The sequence below is a fragment of the Dama dama genome, chromosome 15 (genome assembly GCF_033118175.1).
Source record: "Dama dama isolate Ldn47 chromosome 15, ASM3311817v1, whole genome shotgun sequence".
Classification (NCBI taxonomy): domain Eukaryota; kingdom Metazoa; phylum Chordata; class Mammalia; order Artiodactyla; family Cervidae; genus Dama; species Dama dama.
This window is the reverse complement of record NC_083695.1, coordinates 20,014,281-20,032,069: the sequence shown is the minus strand read 5'-3', so window position 1 is coordinate 20,032,069 and position 17,789 is coordinate 20,014,281. Positions and strand designations below refer to the sequence as shown.

Sequence of the window (17,789 nt, the reverse complement as noted above, 5' to 3'; positions counted from 1 at the left end):
AGTAGGTTGCCATTTCCTCCTCCAGGGGATCTTCCCAACCCAGGGACTGGACTTAGGTCTCCTGTATTGCACGCAAATTCTTTATTAACTGAACCACCATGGAAGACCAAGTCAACTTGGTAAAACCTAATTTCCTCAACAATAAAAAGTGGAGAATAATATGCATCTTAGAGATTTGTTGTAGGGGTTAAATGAGATAAAACAGAGTGACCAGTACTACGTGGCAGTTCACTAAACCAAAGGCTAGGGTGCTGGCAGTCTCCATCAGGAGTCAGCAGACTTGGGCTCCTCTGGCCCACCACTTGTTTTATTAACAAGTTTTATTGAGCATTGCCATGTCCATGTGTTAGGTATGATTCACGTCATGGAGCAACAGTGAAGTTGGGTAGTTGTAACACAAACCACATGGCCTGTAAAATCTCAAATAAGTATTCTCTGCCCTTTACAGAAAAGTTGATTGACCCCTAGATTAGAATGAAGAGTAAGCAGAATATGAGAAGCATGCTAATCTATACATCTAGCAGGCAGTGCATTTGGAGAAATTTTAGTGTCATGTCATAGATGGTAGTTTTCAAGTGCTCTGCAAAAGAGAAGGCCCTTGCTGTAAAGAGGTGATTCATAAAGGGATGCAGCTGAAATGAACTTTAAATGTCATTGTTGCATAAATCAACCATGTAACATTTATATAGTGCCCCTGTATTTCCATTCTATTTATCAATACTTTTATTAAAATAATCCACTCTGGATTTATAAACTTACTGTGAGACAGGATAAGCAATGGAAAAGATACATATCAATAAACTGGAAGAACCATAAACAGAATACAGAGTTCAGCCAGGCGCTCAACAAACAAAACCTTAGCCTTCTTTCCTGAGCACCCTCGGCTAGAGTCAATACCATTCATTTCACTGGGAATTCGAGTAAGGGTAATAGGAGAAGTTTGCTGTTCCTTATTACAGTGTAGCTGAAAGTCACACATTTATTTTAAATTGCTAACTAGTTTTGCTTCATGTTAGCTTTTTATATGTATTTTTGCGGATTGATATTACTATTATTCACATTGCTGTCGGTCAGTTGCTAAGTCGTATCTGACTCTTTGGGAACTCATGGACTGTATAGCCCGGCAGGCTCCTCTGTCCATGGGTTTCTCCACGCAAGAGTACTGGAGTGGGTTGCCATTTCCTTCTCTAGGGGACCTTCCAGACCCAGGGATTGAACTTGGGTCCCTGCATTGGCGGGTGAATTCCTTATCACTGAGCCAGCAGGGAAGCCGTTATTCATATTACCATCACTTTATGTGTTTTTGAAGCCCCAGACCAAAGTAGAAAATAGGAATTAATGCTGCTGCTGCTGCTAAGTCGCTTTAGTCGTGTCCGACTCTGTGAGACCCCATAGACGGCAGCCCACCAGGCTCCGCCGTCCGTAGGATTCTCCAGAACACTGGAGAGGGTTGCCATTTCCTTCTCCAATGCACGAAAGTGAAAAGTGAAAGTGAAGTCGCTCAGTCGTGTCCAACGCTTAGCAACTTCATGGACTGCAGCCTACCAGGCTCCTCCGTCCATGGGATTTTCCAGGCAAAAGAGTCCTGGAGTGGGGTGCCATTGCCTTCTCTGATAGGAATTAATGAAAAGTTGCTAAAATCAAAACACGGAGGTAGAATAGACTTAACCTTTTAAGTTTTCTTCTGTAACTTTACCATGAAGTTTATTATTATTATAAAGATGATTATGATGATAAAGTTTATTAGGCCCATGTCATAAACTACTTTGTGACTGGTTTCTTTTCTCTTTTGCAGAGTAAAGGGATTTACTCTCTAACTTCTGAATATATAAAGCTGTAGCCCTGTAGATTAATGTGACATATAGTTTTAAAATATGAAAATTAAATGTGACTTTAAAATATCACTTGTAGAAAAATAAGCCCCAAATAAATTGATACATATAACTAATGATTTCTAATTAGGGTCTATTTTCCCTTAGACATCTAAAATGTTTCTGTTAAAGTATAGTTGATGTACAATATTGTGTTAGTTTCAGGTGTAGAGTAAAGTGATTCAGTAATACATATATATATATATTTTCAGATTTTTCGTTACAGGTTGTTACAAGATATTGAATATTAACCCTTGTGTTATGTGGTAAACCCTTGTTTCTTATCTATTTTATATATAGCAGTGAATAGCTATTAATCCCTTACTCTTAATTTATCCCTACTCTCCACCCTTTCCCTTTTGGTAACCATAGTTTGTTTTCTCTTTGTTAGTTTGTTTTATAAATAGATTCATTTGCATTATTTTTTAGAGTTCACTTGTAAGTGATATCCTGTAATATTTGTCTGTCTTACTTCACTTAGTATGATGATCTCTAGGTCCATCCATGTTGCTGCAAATTGCGTTATTTCATTCTTTTTTTGTGGCTAAGTAATATATGTACAATAGAAACTTCTTCTTTATCCACTCATCTGTTGATGGACATTTATGTAGCTTCCTTGTCTTGACTACTGTAAATAGTACCTCTATTAACATTGGGTGTGTGTGTATCTTTTTGAATTAGAGTTTTCATCTTTTCCAAGGAGTAGATACTCGAGAGTGAATCTGTTGGATCATATGGATGATTGGGTTTTTAAAGTCAATAATTAGTTATCTTAAATATGTTGAGTCAACAATACTTCTCATTTCCTGGGGGAATATCAGAAAAATCTCTATTTATTTTTTAACATTTAAGGAATTAAGAAATGGAAATAGATATTAAAATAAATTACTTAACCATATTCTACATGGGATTGCAAAACTTAATAAATAAACATTATACTCTCATTCCAGTTGACTTTGATAAAAATATTGCTAGGCCATAATCTTTATTGTGTATTTAGAAGTATGAGTTTCTACCCAGTTGAGACCATAAATGGAGGAGAGAAAGCCAAAAGCCACAAGAAAGAAAACATTTTGGTTCAACTTTGTGCTTGCTGAGCTGTTTTCCCTCATAAAAATTTACAAATTAAAGGACATATTTCTGCATATGATCACAGTCCCCATGGATAGGGGTAACCAAATATACAGAGATATTTCTTTTTTATTTGAGAAATGCTTTTCTATTACTTGCTTATTTTATGAAACAAATGCACATTTGCTAACCATAATCTCCTGAACTTTAAAAACATTTTCTCACAGGCTAAAAATTTCTGTATTAACTCTTGCTTCCTTGTTGATTTGAGGTTGCAGGGACACCACATGAGAAAGCAGCCTCTCTCTCGCTAATGGTCAGGTGGAAAATTCCTCCTGTTTAAACATAGTCATGAGTTAGAGACTAATTATAGTAGGAATTATTCTGGACAGAATAGAGTGTCCAGTTAAAGTTGTGGAGAAATATCATAAGTGTAGAAGCAGAATGAGGAAAAAAGAGAGGAAAGTGTGTATGGTCTTCCTTTAGCTGGTGGTTCCTGAGCTAACAGTAGGTGGCTTAAGGATAAGGCATTAAATAATACCGAATAAGAATCAGTTATTACCTTTTCAGTTCTTTTCCACTCCTTCAGTTAACATTAAAGAGAAAGATCACATCTAGTGGCAATTTTCACATCCACTTAACACTTACTAAGTCTCTCTTTTTTTTTTTAACAAAAAGAGGGGGTTTCAGCAGAATACAGAATAAAACAAGGAATTAACATTTTGTTATATTTTGTTTTCATCATATTGTTTATTGCAAGGGAAAGTGATTTTCCATTAGGGTAAGAAGAAAAAGTTTCTTTTAAAAATAAATGGGTTGGGGCTTCCTTGGTGGCTCAGTGGTAAAGAATCTGCCTGCTAATTCAGGGGACATGGGTTCGATCCTTGGTCTGGGGAGACCCCACATGCCAAGGAACAAATAAGTCCGTGCCTCGCAACTACTGAACCTGTGCTCTAGAGTCCAGGAGCCATAGCTACTGGGCCACAAGCTATAAATACTGAAGCCCATGCACCCTAGAGACCAGGCTCCACAACAAGAAACGCCATTGCAATGAGAAGCCTGTGTACTGCAAATAGAGAGTAGCCCCAACTCTTTGCAACTAGAGAAAAGTTTTTGTAGCAATGAAAACCCAGCCTAAACAAACAAACAAATGTGTTTAGCTAGAAAGTAAGCTAATTTAAATAAAAATATTATGTAATGAAAGTGATGTACAAATATGACCAATGTTGTAAAGTGACAGCATATTACACTTAGAATATACTATAGGAGTCCTCTAAATAGAGATTAAATCATTTTCACCCAGACTTCTTCCATTCTTCCTATTTTTATCTTTCCTTCTTTCTCTCTTGCCCACTGTCCTTTTCTACCTTCTATCATTCAACAAGATGTATTGAAATAATGTACAATATAAGATGTATTGTATATGATGTGCCTGAGATTGTGCTGGGCACAACAAATCCAGAAATACAAAGATTAATATGTAGTTATCTTTGCTTTGTTGGCAGCTCTGTCTCACTGGTGACACAGTTATTATACAGTGAGAAATCTGGTGTGTGTGCAGGGTATCCAGAGAAGGTATACGATGTGGGAAGCAAGGGAAGGTAGCAGGTTTCAACTTTGGGAATCAGTTCTATGAAATACAGTCTAAGTCACAAATATCAGTATATCCTTAATTTATTCAGCAAACCTCTCTAGAACCAGAAATTATATTAGATACTGGGGATTTGGACATGAAAAAAGATACAGGTGAAGCTTCAAGCAGTTTTTTATCAGAATGGGAGAAACACAAGAAAAGCAATGGTCGTATGTGTCTATATCCTGTAACTGAAATCATGAAAGAAGCTGGGGCAGGTACCCCATAACGGAAACACATTCAATCACCCTAAATGGAATAAAGATGATAAACAGCCTCACATCAATTCAGTGGAGGTTGTTGGCTTTTGTAATGTTTAAGGTTTCTGAATTGCAAAAAATGTAGACCTATTCTTCACAATAGGGCCTCGCTTTTTGCAATTCACAAAGCTTAACCATTACTATAGTCCATAAGGCCACAAAGAGTCAGATGCAACTGAGCGCACACAGCACACTCTTCAGGATAACTAGAGGTATGTTGCTTTGGAAGAACAAAGAAAGGGCGATGAGCCACATTTTAATATCAGTAGAAAAGGGGTCAGGGAGGGCTTCCTAAAAGATGTAATTTTTTGCCAGGGTCTTGGGGGATGAATAGAAGTTAACCTGACAGAGACTGGGGGGGGGGGCGGCTTCCCAAGTCAGTGGTAAAGAATCTGCCTGCCAATGTCAGAGACAGACAAAGGTTCAATGTCGGAGACAAAGGTTCGATCCCTGGGTCAGGAAGATCTCCTGGAGAGGGAAACAGCAACCCACTTCAGTATTCTTGCCTGGGAAATCCAATGGACAGAGAAGCCTGGCAGGCTACAGTCCACTGGGTCACAAAGAGTTGGATATGACTGCTCATGCATGCAAGCCCGACAGAGATGATGGAGGGATGGAGGAGGCAGAGGGTTGGAGGATGGGGGGAAGGGTTTTCTAGGCGGTAGGGACAGCCTGTAGAGACAATGAACTTGATGTTTGGGGGGAACTGCAAATAATTCAGAATGGCTGTGTGTGTGGTGTGCTGAGACCGAGATGAGGAAGAGCATGGAGATGGAAATGCTGAGGGAGAAATGCTGAGATCAGGTGGTAGCAGCAGACAGGGTACCCCTCCTAAATCTAATATTATCCTGAAGGATAAAGAGAGATTTAAGAGGTTTTCAAATCATGTTTATAGTCATGTGAGCAGATTTGAAATTACAGAACAATCCTAATATTGGATGACAGAACTGATGTACTATCCAAAACTGAGGCAATTGTTGGTCTAGATGAGAGATGATGAGAAACTGCAAATCAGCATAGTAATTGCTCAATAAATCATGGCACTTAGACGGGCGAAGACTGGGCTGTAGTGGGGATGGCTAAGAGGGGACAACTTAGAGATGGTGGGAAGAATTATCTGGAACTCATTATCTGATTGGACTTACAGGGAGCAGGGTTTAGGGCAGGGAGTCTTCTCCTTTCCAAAACCTCCATCTCTCCTCTCTGGCTTCAGGGTCTGCGTTGCTTGGTGTTCCATTTTTTTTTTTTTTTTTTTTTTTGCCTCAAGGCGTGTGGGATTTTAGTTCCCCAGCCAGGGGCTCCAACTGGCGCTCTCTGCAGTGGAAGTCTTAACCACTGGACCACCACCAAGGAAGTCCCAAGGTGTTCTATTTTGGAAATGATGAAATATGGGTTTGGGGTTCAGGGAAATTAAGTTGGATTTGGGAGATGTTATGTGAAAGCTGCGAGACTTCCCTGGTGGCTCAGAGGCAAAGAATCTGCCTATGGTGCAGAAAATTCCTAGGTTGAGAAGATCCCCTGGAGAAGGAAATGGCAACCCACTCCAGTATTCTTGCCTGGAAAATCCCATGGACAGAGGAGCCTGGCGGGTTACAGTCCACAGGGTTGCAAGAGTCAGACACGACTTAGCAACTAAACCGTCACCAGCACCATGTGAAAGCGGTAGCCTTCATGTGGGTTGGATTAAAGACAGACAGCCCATGGTTTGAGACGTTAGGAAGACTGAGATCAAAATCCTAGAAAAGACGTAAGGGGAAAGGAAAGGAACTCTCAACCGTGTTAAGTGCCCTCAAAAGATGAACTGAGATAAGAGATGGAAAAATCCTTGATGGACGTGGCAAATAGGAGGTCAACGGTGATCTGAGAAGAGCTGTTTCTGTAGCCGAGGAGGGACAGAGGCTGGTGACTCTGAAGTAGAGGAGTGTGCAGGTGAGGAAGCAGGGACATAGGGCTGGCTGCTGTCCTTTTAAGACATGGCTGTGAATGGGGGCGGGCACACAGAGAAGGACAAAATTAGAAACAGTCATGGTCTGTATGGAAAGGTTTTGGGGAGGAGAGATGCTGCTCCACTCCCAGCAGTCAGCTTTTTTTGGTAGTGCTGCAGCTGGCTTTTGGAGGAGAGTCTTTAACCTGAACACGAGTATTTCTCGGAAAGAGACGGCCACAGAGAGACTGGACTGGAATGGATTTGCAGGAATGTACTCTCCCTGGGCTCACGTCCCAGGTGCTGCTGCTTGTGCTAACTTCCTGTAAAGTTTTGCTCCTTCCTCCCTCTATTGTCTACCTGGTTGGCTGCTTGCCACTTGTTTAAGATGGCTCTTAGGACTGTGTGGGTGCCAGGGAGCTGGCTCGTAAATTAGCTGTGTGTGCACATGATTTACCAAGGTGATGCTCTTCCAATGTCGCCACTAATTGTTCTTTAGCTTATACTTTCTGCATCACACATTTGATTTAGTTCTATCAGTTCCAATGAGTGGCTAAGGAGTTGAAGGGTTTCCCTGGTGTCTCATTAAAGAATCTGCCTGCAATGTGAGAGACCAGGGTTCGATCCCCGGGTCAGCAAGATCCCCTGGAGAAGGGAATGGCAACCCACTGCAGTATTCTTGCCTGGAGAATTCCATGGACAGCGAAACTCGGTGAGATACATAGTCCATGGGGTCTCAAAGAGTCAGAGGGGATAAAGCACCAGTCTAGGCACAGTGAAGAAAACAGGGCATTTGCCTCCATGGATCTTATAATCCAAATCATGGCACTATCTTCTAAATAATGGTGACAATGGCTCTGAAAATGTAGATCTTTCTGAAAAAAAAAAAAAAGAAAAAGAAAAAAATGTAGATCTTTCTGAAAAATTGATGAACACTATATACCTTGCTTCCATGAAACAGCACAAAGAATTTAACATAAATTTTCAGAGACTTTGTGGACTTGCTAAATTCCAAAGTGGTTTTTCAGATTCAAGTTAAGCATACCCGAACTATAGAGTTGTAGGTGCTCCATTATTTCGTGACCTCGGCTAAAATAACATTTCTGAGCCTCTGTTTCCAGATTGTGCTGCCTGTCTTGAGAAGATTTTGTGAGGACTAAATGAGACGTTATGAAAACGGGACTTAGCACAGAGCCCACCCACCACAGAGCTGATGGCAATAAATGTTATTTCAGCTTTCAGTGTGTTATGGAGGAAGTGAGCTAGGTGTTTAGCCCCAGGCACAGCTAACTCACGGCTCTCTGGTGCAGGAGTTATTCCAGAATTTCCCTGTCACTAGTTGGTGAAACTGCCAACTAATGTCAGTTTCCCATAATTCAGTCATTCCCTAGTGTCTCTAGAATTCTTGCTTTATCTTGCTACTGCTAAGTCACTTCAGTCGTGTCCGACTCTGTGCGACCCCATCCCTGGGATTCTCCAGGCAAGAACACTGGAGTGGGTTGCCATTTTCTTCTCCAATGCATAAAAGTGAAAAGTGAAAGTGAAGGTGCTCAGTCATGCCCGACTCTTGGAGACTCTTCGAGGACTGCAGCCTACCAGGCTCTATCCAAACGATTAAAATCTTTATTTATATAGATAAATAATAGATAGTAAGGCATATTTTATTATCATTATATAATGTTGTTAAACTTATACATACTTGCTTAAAAAGAAAACTTTGGATCCCAACCATCAATAAAAAACACCTCTGTTATTTGCTATAAACAGAAAGTGACAGTAAACAATGAAAGAAAACAATGAACATTTAGTTAGCCACCAGTGCTTACCTAGGGTTTTTAATCTGGGCCCTGATAAATAGGAAGTTTAGCCAGTGTTTGAGAAAGAATATTTTCCTCTAGCAATCAGAAGAGCTGAAGGAGAATTGAAAAACAGCTTTCTCTCCAATATGATTGGCTGTCCCTTAATGCCTGGGCCTGCTCTAGCGAGGGGCTCCCCTTTGGGAGGCTTTCTGTGAGGACCAGTTGCCTCCCTCTGCACCCCACCCTGAATAAGCTCTGTGGGAGCGGCATCCTGCATCCAACTGTCTCCCAGGACAGGAGCTCCGTGAAGCCTTGCCATTTGAGCTCCTAGAAACAAGGACGTTCAGAGGTCCTGCCCCTATTTCCTTGATGGATCAGGCTCAGTATCTGGCTCACACCCCACGACGACTCCAGAGTTTCATATTTTCACTGGACAGGTAGCTGAGGCCACCTAAGTGCCGCTGGGACCTCGGATGGGTGTAAGGAGGCTAGGGACATTGTTTGGAAACTGCGCCGCAAACGCTATTTCTCCATGGGTTGCAGGCTGTGGGATTAATAATAATAAAAACGCCAAAGTAAAATTAACTACAGATTTTATTCACTTGAATAAGCAACCCTGGAGCCAATAGAGATTACTGTTACTAGCGGTTTTATTAGTTTGCTTTAATGGGATAATATAAGCACTATAAACTATTATTATTTTGTTATTATAATTCAGCAACCCGCAGGAAGCAGGACCTGCCCCCCGTCCCTTCCCGGAGCTACCTCCGCCCCCCTCTTCTCAGGTGAGCCCCCACCTCCACCGCAAGCCCTGGCCGCCGCCCCTCCTCCCCGCCGCCGCCCGACTGGGCATGCTCCTCGGGGCCAGCGGGGAGCGGGCTCGGCCGCCCCGCGCCTTTACCTGAGCGGGGCCCGCCCCCCCGCGCACCGGCTCCGGCGGGCACCTGGCGGCCGCTGGGGACGCGGCGGAGGGGAGGAGACGCCGCACGGGGCGGGCGTTCTGGGGCCGCCGCCGAACTTTTCTCCGAGAAGTCCCACGTGTGGGGGCCGGAGCGGCAGGGCGGGGAGGGGAGAGCGGAGTTCCTGGAAGGAGCCGCTCGGCGCCGCCGCTGCACAACATGGCCTCCTCCGCCTCCTGGTCTGCGGCCGGCGCCGAGGGCACCCCTCCTGCGCAGGTGAGCGCGCGCCGCCCCCTACCTGTGGCTTCCTCCCCGCCCGGGCGCGCGGGGATCGCGGCGCGGGGAGACCGGGGGTGGAGGGGGAGGGTCGCCGCTTGGAGCCTTGCCCTCCCGGGGGTTGCCGGACGGCGACGGCGAGGCGAGGGGAGGGGACCCTGCGGGCGGTCGGGGACCCGGCGGCGCCTGAGGGCGCGGGACTCAAGTTGCCGTTCCGGACAGAGTCCGCAGCTCTCCGTCCGCCCCGGCGTGCGAGCATCCCGGGGGAGGACGTAGGGCCCTGAGATTTAGGGCTCTCTGCTCCGAGACGTTTGTCTGGAAGAAAAGCGCGGCCCAGGGCTCTCGACGCCCTCACCGCGGTCTACCGTCTCCGGGCTTCTGTGTTCTGGGCTCGCCGCTCCAGTGATTCCGTGCGAGGCTGAACCCTTCCCGAGGACACGCGCACGTTGGCGGGGAAGGAAGGAAATCACCTGGTTCTGAAAGTTACCTTCAGAGTATTAGCCTTATTTTTTTTTTTTTTTTCCCGCCTCCTTTTCTTTTCTGAAGGTGGGTCGAGACACTACACGTAACCCAGTGAGAATACAAAATCTGCTTTAAAGATTGAGACATGTAGAAAGTGCTGGCTAATGCGGATGGGTGGTGCAGTGCCAAGGGCTGGCTAGCGGTGGGTTTACCTTCTGCCCTGGTTTTGAGAGACTTCCATTGGCGTGCAAGTCGGACACCCACAAAGTAAGAACCGGGTGCATGCTGTGCAAATCCGCAGCTTCAGGATAGCTTCTCTTTCCTTCCACCCCACACCCCTCCACAGATTGCCACCCTGAAGCCCAGAGGCGTTTAGTAATTTTGCAGCTGCCACTGTGTGTGTGTGTAATAGAGGATAATTGGTTTAAAACACTCGGGCGTGTTTGCATGTGCTTGGAAGTCTACAGAAGGGGACTTAAACAGAAGTTGTCCTTGGGAAAGGAGCTGGAGGACGGGTGGGAGGCAGACTTAGTTTCACATACCTTTGGGGACTTTTTTTTTTTTTAAACCATGTGCATACCTTATCTGTGATAGAAAAAGAAATATTACCATTCCAGAAACCGAGGCATCTTTGCATAGCTTTGACAGCAGTAGTTTATCTAGTTTCAAGTTACTCGGAATTGCTCTTGAAACACACGAACCTCCTAGCCCCTATCATATCTTTCCTTCAGTTGTCATCTCTGAAAATCCTGTGGGAATCAAGGAAGTCTTTCAAAGACTTTTTAAGTCTTGACAGAGTCCATTGGCGGGTTTTATTGTTACCTTGATTCTGAATTTTCCTTTTGCTGTTTTGAGAGAATGTGTGGCTTGTCGAATTTTGGAAGAGGCAGCTTTCTGGTAAAAGCAGAGCCAGGAGGTACCCTAGGGGTCTACCAGGACTTATTTACGGACGGGAGGCCACCGCCTGTAGGCTCTAGGAGGGAGACAGACAGTTTCAGAGTGGGTAGGAATTGCTGGCAGAGTAGTTCAGGCATTTTTATAATCTGCTGACCTGGGCTCAAATGGATGCATCTTCAAGGAAGCAAAATTTCAATATTGAAAGTGAATGTAAAGTTAAAACCACAGCTCTGAAACAAAAACTGGCTGAAATCAAGCAATCCATTGAATGTCTTCAACCAGCTACTAATACATAGAGGGCTGATTTCTCTTAGTTCTCAAATCTGTGAAGGATGGATAAATGAGTTGTGAATCTGGACTGTAGTGAGATGGTTATTTATGATGAACCATTTATGCCAGTTCTCACTGTTCTTTTTGTTAGAGCATAAATAAACATCAGTTTCATAATCTGCACAGCGATGTGTGAGGCTTCATAACAGGGAATGTGGCTTAGTATCCTTCAGACAGTATAAAGACCAGTGTTGTGTTTTGGAATCCAAGGAGACACTGTGGATTCTGAATTTGTTTGCATTTTTGTGGCGGTAGTTACATTAGGGCTGTGGTTTTTCCTTTATTCAGTACTTCAGTTTTCCCCCTTTTATAGCATTAATGCATTGAGTCTGCCTAATTCTAGAATAGGATTTTGGTAATTGAAAATACTGTAATTGTTCTGGACTCTCAGTGATTGTTCTTAGGTTGATTTTCAATTAGTAACATTTATATTTAAAAGTTATCCATTTTTTTATGCACAAAATGTGGGTTTGTATATTTTTGTAGGATGTGCTCCTGCAGTTACAGGGAGTCATTATAATCCAAATTGGTGATCATGTGAAATTCTAGCTTAGATAAATGGCATTTTTACTTTTTTAAATAAATACCTGAAATTGATGAGACACGCTACCTGACACTTTTACATAAGAATGATTCTGAGTTAATGAATTTTAAGTGGAATGTTTAACCTTGTTACAAATGTCTCCAAACTTCTTAAAGTCTACCCTTCTGAAAAGATCAAGGTTACTAATCATCTAATCAGATCTGAAGTAACCTTTCCTTGACTGTATTGACTGGGCTGTTGTTCATATAACTCTAGCCTTGGGTCTTGTGAATGTAAGTGCCAGCGAGATGTTGAGTTAATGCTACTAGAACAGTAGGGACATTTAATCGTGATTTTTCATTTTCATCCCATGTCAACATGTGAAAACAGCTTAAAATTTTTAAATTAATTCATGATATCATTTAAAAAGTTATTTTGATATTGTATGCTTTCTATTTGCCATGTTTTTACGTTCTAGAGGCATAGCTGTGGTTTGGAGAGGGAAATGGCGACCCACTCCAGTGTTCTTGCCTGGAGAATCCCAGGGACAGAGGAGCCTGGTGGGCTGCCATCTGTGGGGTCGCACAGAGTCGGACATGACTGAAGCGACTTAGCAGCAGCAGCAGCTGTGGTTAGTTAAAGATTCAAAGTTCTGTGTTCTAAGTTAGGTACAGTGTGTGTTTGAGTAAATTTTTCCTGATTGGACTATAAAGGATGTAGAAAATCTTCAAAATCTGTAGTCATGGTTGAAATACTTAGACACTTGCCCCTTTGTGTTTGATGTTGTGAGCGAACAGTATCTTCCAATGGATTTGTTTGTTCAAAAGGACGTAGGTTTTTCCAGGAACCCATCAGGTTCCTGCTTGACCATGGGGGTGAGATCAATGGCACCAAAGTGTTAATACAACCAATTCTTTGATGTTTTCTGGAAATCACTCCTGAATTTCCTCTCTTGGGACAGTCCAATGTCTCAAGAAGAAAGTGATCACAAGAAGAAAACGATCACAAGAAGAAAGCTATCGAGTATATGTGAAAGTTACATGTTTTCAGAACTGAGTAGAAGTGGTGTTAATATTTTTTGTAGAAGAAGCTAGTAATAAATAAACATTAAGTGAACTAGTGTTTGGAGTTGGAGCTTCAAAATATGAAATAAATTCTTTTGGGATTTCTTTCATCAGATGATGCTTAGTAACTGCCGTTTTTTTTCAGATAACATTAAGAAAAGGGAAATATTGAAAAATGGCCCCTAACATACATTTTGTTTTCTGGGCAGGGCATGAATATTTGGACCTGGTCTGGTAGCTGAAAGGAGCAGAAAGGAAGTTAATTTAAATACCATTGTAGGCTAAAGAACTGTGTGTGACTGACTTAGAAAGGCTGTTTCCCATAGAGTTTTAAAGATACCTACGGTGATTCAGTAGTGGCTGTGTTGTCCCTCCAGCAGGGAACTTCACTGCTGCCCTGCGGCCCCTCTGGGTGATGCCATGACTCAGTGCCAAGGATGCGACAGGTGTGGGGCTTCTCCCGTCCCTCCTTTTCTTTCATGTCATGACATTTTATGTGGAATCTGACAAAAGGCAGTTCTGCGACTGCAGCTTTGCTCTTTAACATCAAACACAGGGCTTGACACACCATAGGCCTTCAATTAATGTTTGATGATCAAATAAATGTTGAGAAGGATCCAGCATTCAAATTTATTTATTTATTACTTTTTTTAAAATTTTTTATTTTTTATTAGTTGGAGGCTAATTACTTCACAACATTTCAGTGGGTTTTGTCATACATTGATATGAATCAGCCATGGAGTTACATGTATTCCCCATCCCGATCCCCCCTCCCACCTCCCTCTCCACCCGATTCCTCTGGGTCTTCCCAGTGCACCAGGCCCGAGCACTTGTCTCATGCATCCCACCTGGGCTGGTGATCTGTTTCACCACAGATAATATACATGTTTCGATGCTGTTCTTTCGAAACATCCCACCCTCACCTTCTCCCACAGAGTTCAAAAGTCTGTTCTGTACTTCTGTGTCTCTTTTTCTGTTTTGCATATAGGGTTATCGTTACCATCTTTCTAAATTCCATATATATGTGTTAGTACAGCATTCAGATTTAGAAATGGCATTAGCCATATGAACAGTACTTTGCACTCCTATCACGTGAAAGGCACTCCCAGGTACACAAGAGTCTTTTAAAAGAAACATTTATTTGTTTTTGGCTGCGCTCTCTGGGTCTTCGTTGCTGCGTGAAGGCTTTGTCTAGTGGCAGCCATCGGGGCTGCTCTAGTTGCGGATGCTTCTCTCGTGGAGCACGGGCTCTAGAGCAAGGGCCTCATTGGTTGCAGCGCGTGGGCTCCATGGTTGCAGCTCCTGGGCTCTAGAGTGCAGGCTGGGTAGTTGTGGTACATGGGCTTTAGTTGCCCCAAGGCATGTGGAATCTTCCTGGACCAGGGATCGAACCCATGTCCCCTGCATTGGCAGGAGGATTCTTAACCAGTGGACCAGCAGGGAAATCCAGTCTTGGTTTTTACTCTCATAATCTAAGTGACTTTGGGTTTACATCAGACAGCAGTCACAGAGTGCCAGCACTAGAAAATTTTCCAGGCATAGATCTTTGGTATCATTTAATCAGGTGCCTCATATTTAGTGTGGGCCTTAGTGTATAATTAAGAAGGAAAATGTAGATGAAGGTACCTGAGAATTTAAGGAGAGGTGCATCAGGAAATACACTTACCGGTTTCTCTACTGCACAGTGCCACAGAATGGAAACCTGTACCAAAAGGGATAGAGAACTGTCTGAAAAAGTGATCTAATTTATTCTTGTTTATGGTGACCTAATATTCACAGTGTGGATAGACTGTAATTTATTTCATAATTTCCCTGTTAGCAAGCAATTGCCTTATTTCTAGTTTTTTGGCACCTACAGACAGTGCTGTGAGTAAATATCCCTATATGTTAAAAAAGTTCATGATTTAATTGAATAGAGAAGACATATGCATCTTTAATAACAACTGTGATTTCTTGTACCTCTCTTGGTAGATATTATATACTTTAACACAAATTGTGGAGTAGAAATCATTAGCTCTTCTTGTTTTAGTCACAAGGAAACTGAGCTTTAGGAAGGCCGTGCAACTTATGTTTGGTAAGGGCTGAAACTGGATCGAAGCCCCTGTTGGCTTGAGCAATAGACATAGCCATGGTGGCAAAATCAGGAGGCCAGGAATGGAGTCCCCATTTCCCAAGTAACTTTAGCACTGCAACCTCAGAATCTTCTTATCTCATGGGCTTCCGTTTCTCCACCTGAAAAAGGAGAGAGTTGAAGAACACTATTCTGAGTGTTTATTCCAGCTGAAATAGTCTGGGATTCAAAAAAGAAAGAAAAGAGTTTTTTTCTTTTTACTCTAAAAGGGAGATAGAGATAATTAGAAATAAAGTGATACAGAAGCATTTTCCCACTCCTGTTTTGACATTCCTGATGTTAGGATAATTTTCCAGATGTTGGAAAATCTCCACTTAGGTGGAGAGCAGTGGAGTAACTGTTTGACCTCTGTGGGTCCTTTAGGTTTTCCCTCAATTCTCCCCCTCCTGCCCTCACCCTCTCTTTCCTCCTTCCCTCCCCCTCTTGTCTTTCCTCTTTGCCCTCCTTCTCCCCTCCATCCCTCCCACCTCCTCCTTAAATTTGAGTGATCAGTAATATGCTATAGATTGTGTCTCAGAAAAAAAAGAACAAAACCAAAAAGCCCTGATTTATACAGCATTCGCCCGATTCTGCAGTGAAAATGCAACTTTTGGTGACAAGTTCCAGTGTGTGTTTGAAGGGTCTAGGGTTTCCCCCACATTAAGCAAGCAGCGCTCTGATGTCAGCAGGTTATCCTCTTATTCAACTCAATTCCGAAGCTATCTACTCCGAGATAGCCTGAGATTCCACAGGTTAAGGGCTTAGTTCCATGAGTCTGCCCCCCACCACCCTGCTCAACTTCAGGTGCAGATCATGAGCCCGGCTTATCACATGTGCTTCTGACCAGCTGGCTATAGATTAGAGGTTTCAATGATCCTTTCCTGGGTTTGAGTAATTTGTTAGAGCAGGTCATAGAAATCAGAGAAGCATTTTACTTACGAGATTACCAGTTTATTATAAAAGAATATAACCCAACAACAGCCAGATGGAAGAGATGCATGGGCAAAGTCTGTGGAAGAGGCTCAGAGCTTCCATGTTTTTCAGAGGATATGGCTCTGCCTCTGTCTCCCCAGGAAAGCTGCATCTCCATCCCAGAAGCTCTGCTAACCCCCCTCCTTTTGGGTTTTTATAGAGGCCTCATAATTCCATGGACAGAGTGGCCTGGTGGGCTACAGTCCATGGGCTCACAAAGAGTCAGATACGACTGAGCTACTAACACGCGCACATTACAGAGGCATGATTGATTAAATCCTTAGCCTTTGGTGATGGATTCAACATCCAGTCCCTTTTCCCTCCCCTGAGGTCGAGGGAGTGGGATGGATGGGACTTTCAGTCCCAACCCTCTAGGCAGGTGGTTGGTTCTACTGGCTGCTGACCTCCCTTCCTTAGGAGCTTTTCAGAAGTCACCTTAATAACATAACGAGACACCTTTACTGCTCTCAAGGGTTTTAAGAGCTCTGTACCGGCAACAGGGGCTTCCCAGGCAGCAGAGTGGTAAAGATTCCTCTTGGCGAAGCAGGAGACTCAGGAGCTGCAATAGACCCAGGTTCTATCCTGGATTGGAAAGCTCCCCTGGAGGAGGAAATGGCAATCCACTCCAGTATTCCTGCTTGGAAAATTCCATGGACAGAGGAGTCTGGCAGACTGCAGTCCCTGGGGTCACAAAGAGTCGGACATGACTGAGCGACAGAGTGCACACACAGGTGCCAGGAACAGGTGGAAGACCAAATGTATATTTCTTCTCTTTTAAAATAAACCCCCATTTTATTTATTTTCGGAGGCAGGTGGGATCACAGTTCCCCAACCAGGGATTGAGCCCATGCCCCCTGCACTGGAGATGAGGTGTCTTAACCACTGGACCACCAGGGAAGTCCCTATATTTCTTGTTATAAACCGTAGTATCACAAAATACTTTCATTGTGGCTTATTTCAAGCTGCTGGTGCAAGGTGAGCGTGGAGTTGGGAAGAAATGTACAGAGTTGGCTTCCTTGAAAGCTGATATTAGCTAGTTCCAGCACACCACTTACATATTGTGCAAAGCACTGAATTTTTTTATTTGGGCCAGTGAAATCTATCCAAAACATATTTGGCATTTAACAGATATTAGGCACACAGCGTGGGTAAATAAGAACTAGTTTTTGCTTTCCAGAATCTCATAGTTTAGTAGGCTGTTTAAATGAACTTTCAGTAGAGAAAGGACTCTTGTACTGAGAATGGTTGATCAGGTCTCTTTTTCCACTGGGGACAAAATAAATACCAAGTAGATCCTGAAATATCTGGATTAGAAGTGAGAGAACCGGATGGACTTGAGATTGTTATACTGAGTGAAGTAAGTCAGACAAAGACAAATATCAAAAGCTATTGCTTATATGTGGAATCTTAAAAAAAAATGGTACAAATGAACTTATTTACAAAACAAATGGAGTTACAGATGTAGAAAACAACTTATGGTAACCAAGGGGGAAAGGATGGGGTGGGGGAGGATAAATTGAGAGATTGGTATTGACATAAACGTATGCTATTATCTATTAAATATTATCTATTAAAATAGATAGCTAATGAGAATCTACTGTAGATACACCCATCATTTAAAAGTAGATATTTAACTGTATTTCCAAATACATAGGGTTTTTCAAAGTATCTTTGCATGTAATTTCCAAATACATGGGT

The 17,789-nt window shown here is 42.9% G+C and overlaps 1 protein-coding gene across 7 annotated transcripts in view; it reads left to right on the top strand.

The window, feature by feature from the left end:
- Nucleotides 1–9,491: 9,491 nt before the first annotated feature.
- The window catches only part of ANK3 (ankyrin 3), a 720,826-nt gene continuing 712,528 nt past the window's right edge, over nucleotides 9,492–17,789 (top strand). For all 7 annotated transcript variants that reach the window (XM_061161588.1, XM_061161586.1, XM_061161587.1 and 4 more), the window contains exon 1: nucleotides 9,492–9,733. In XM_061161588.1, the coding sequence (XP_061017571.1) occupies nucleotides 9,677–9,733 (57 nt within the window). In that variant the 5' untranslated portion in view covers nucleotides 9,492–9,676. The remainder of the gene's footprint in view (nucleotides 9,734–17,789) is intronic.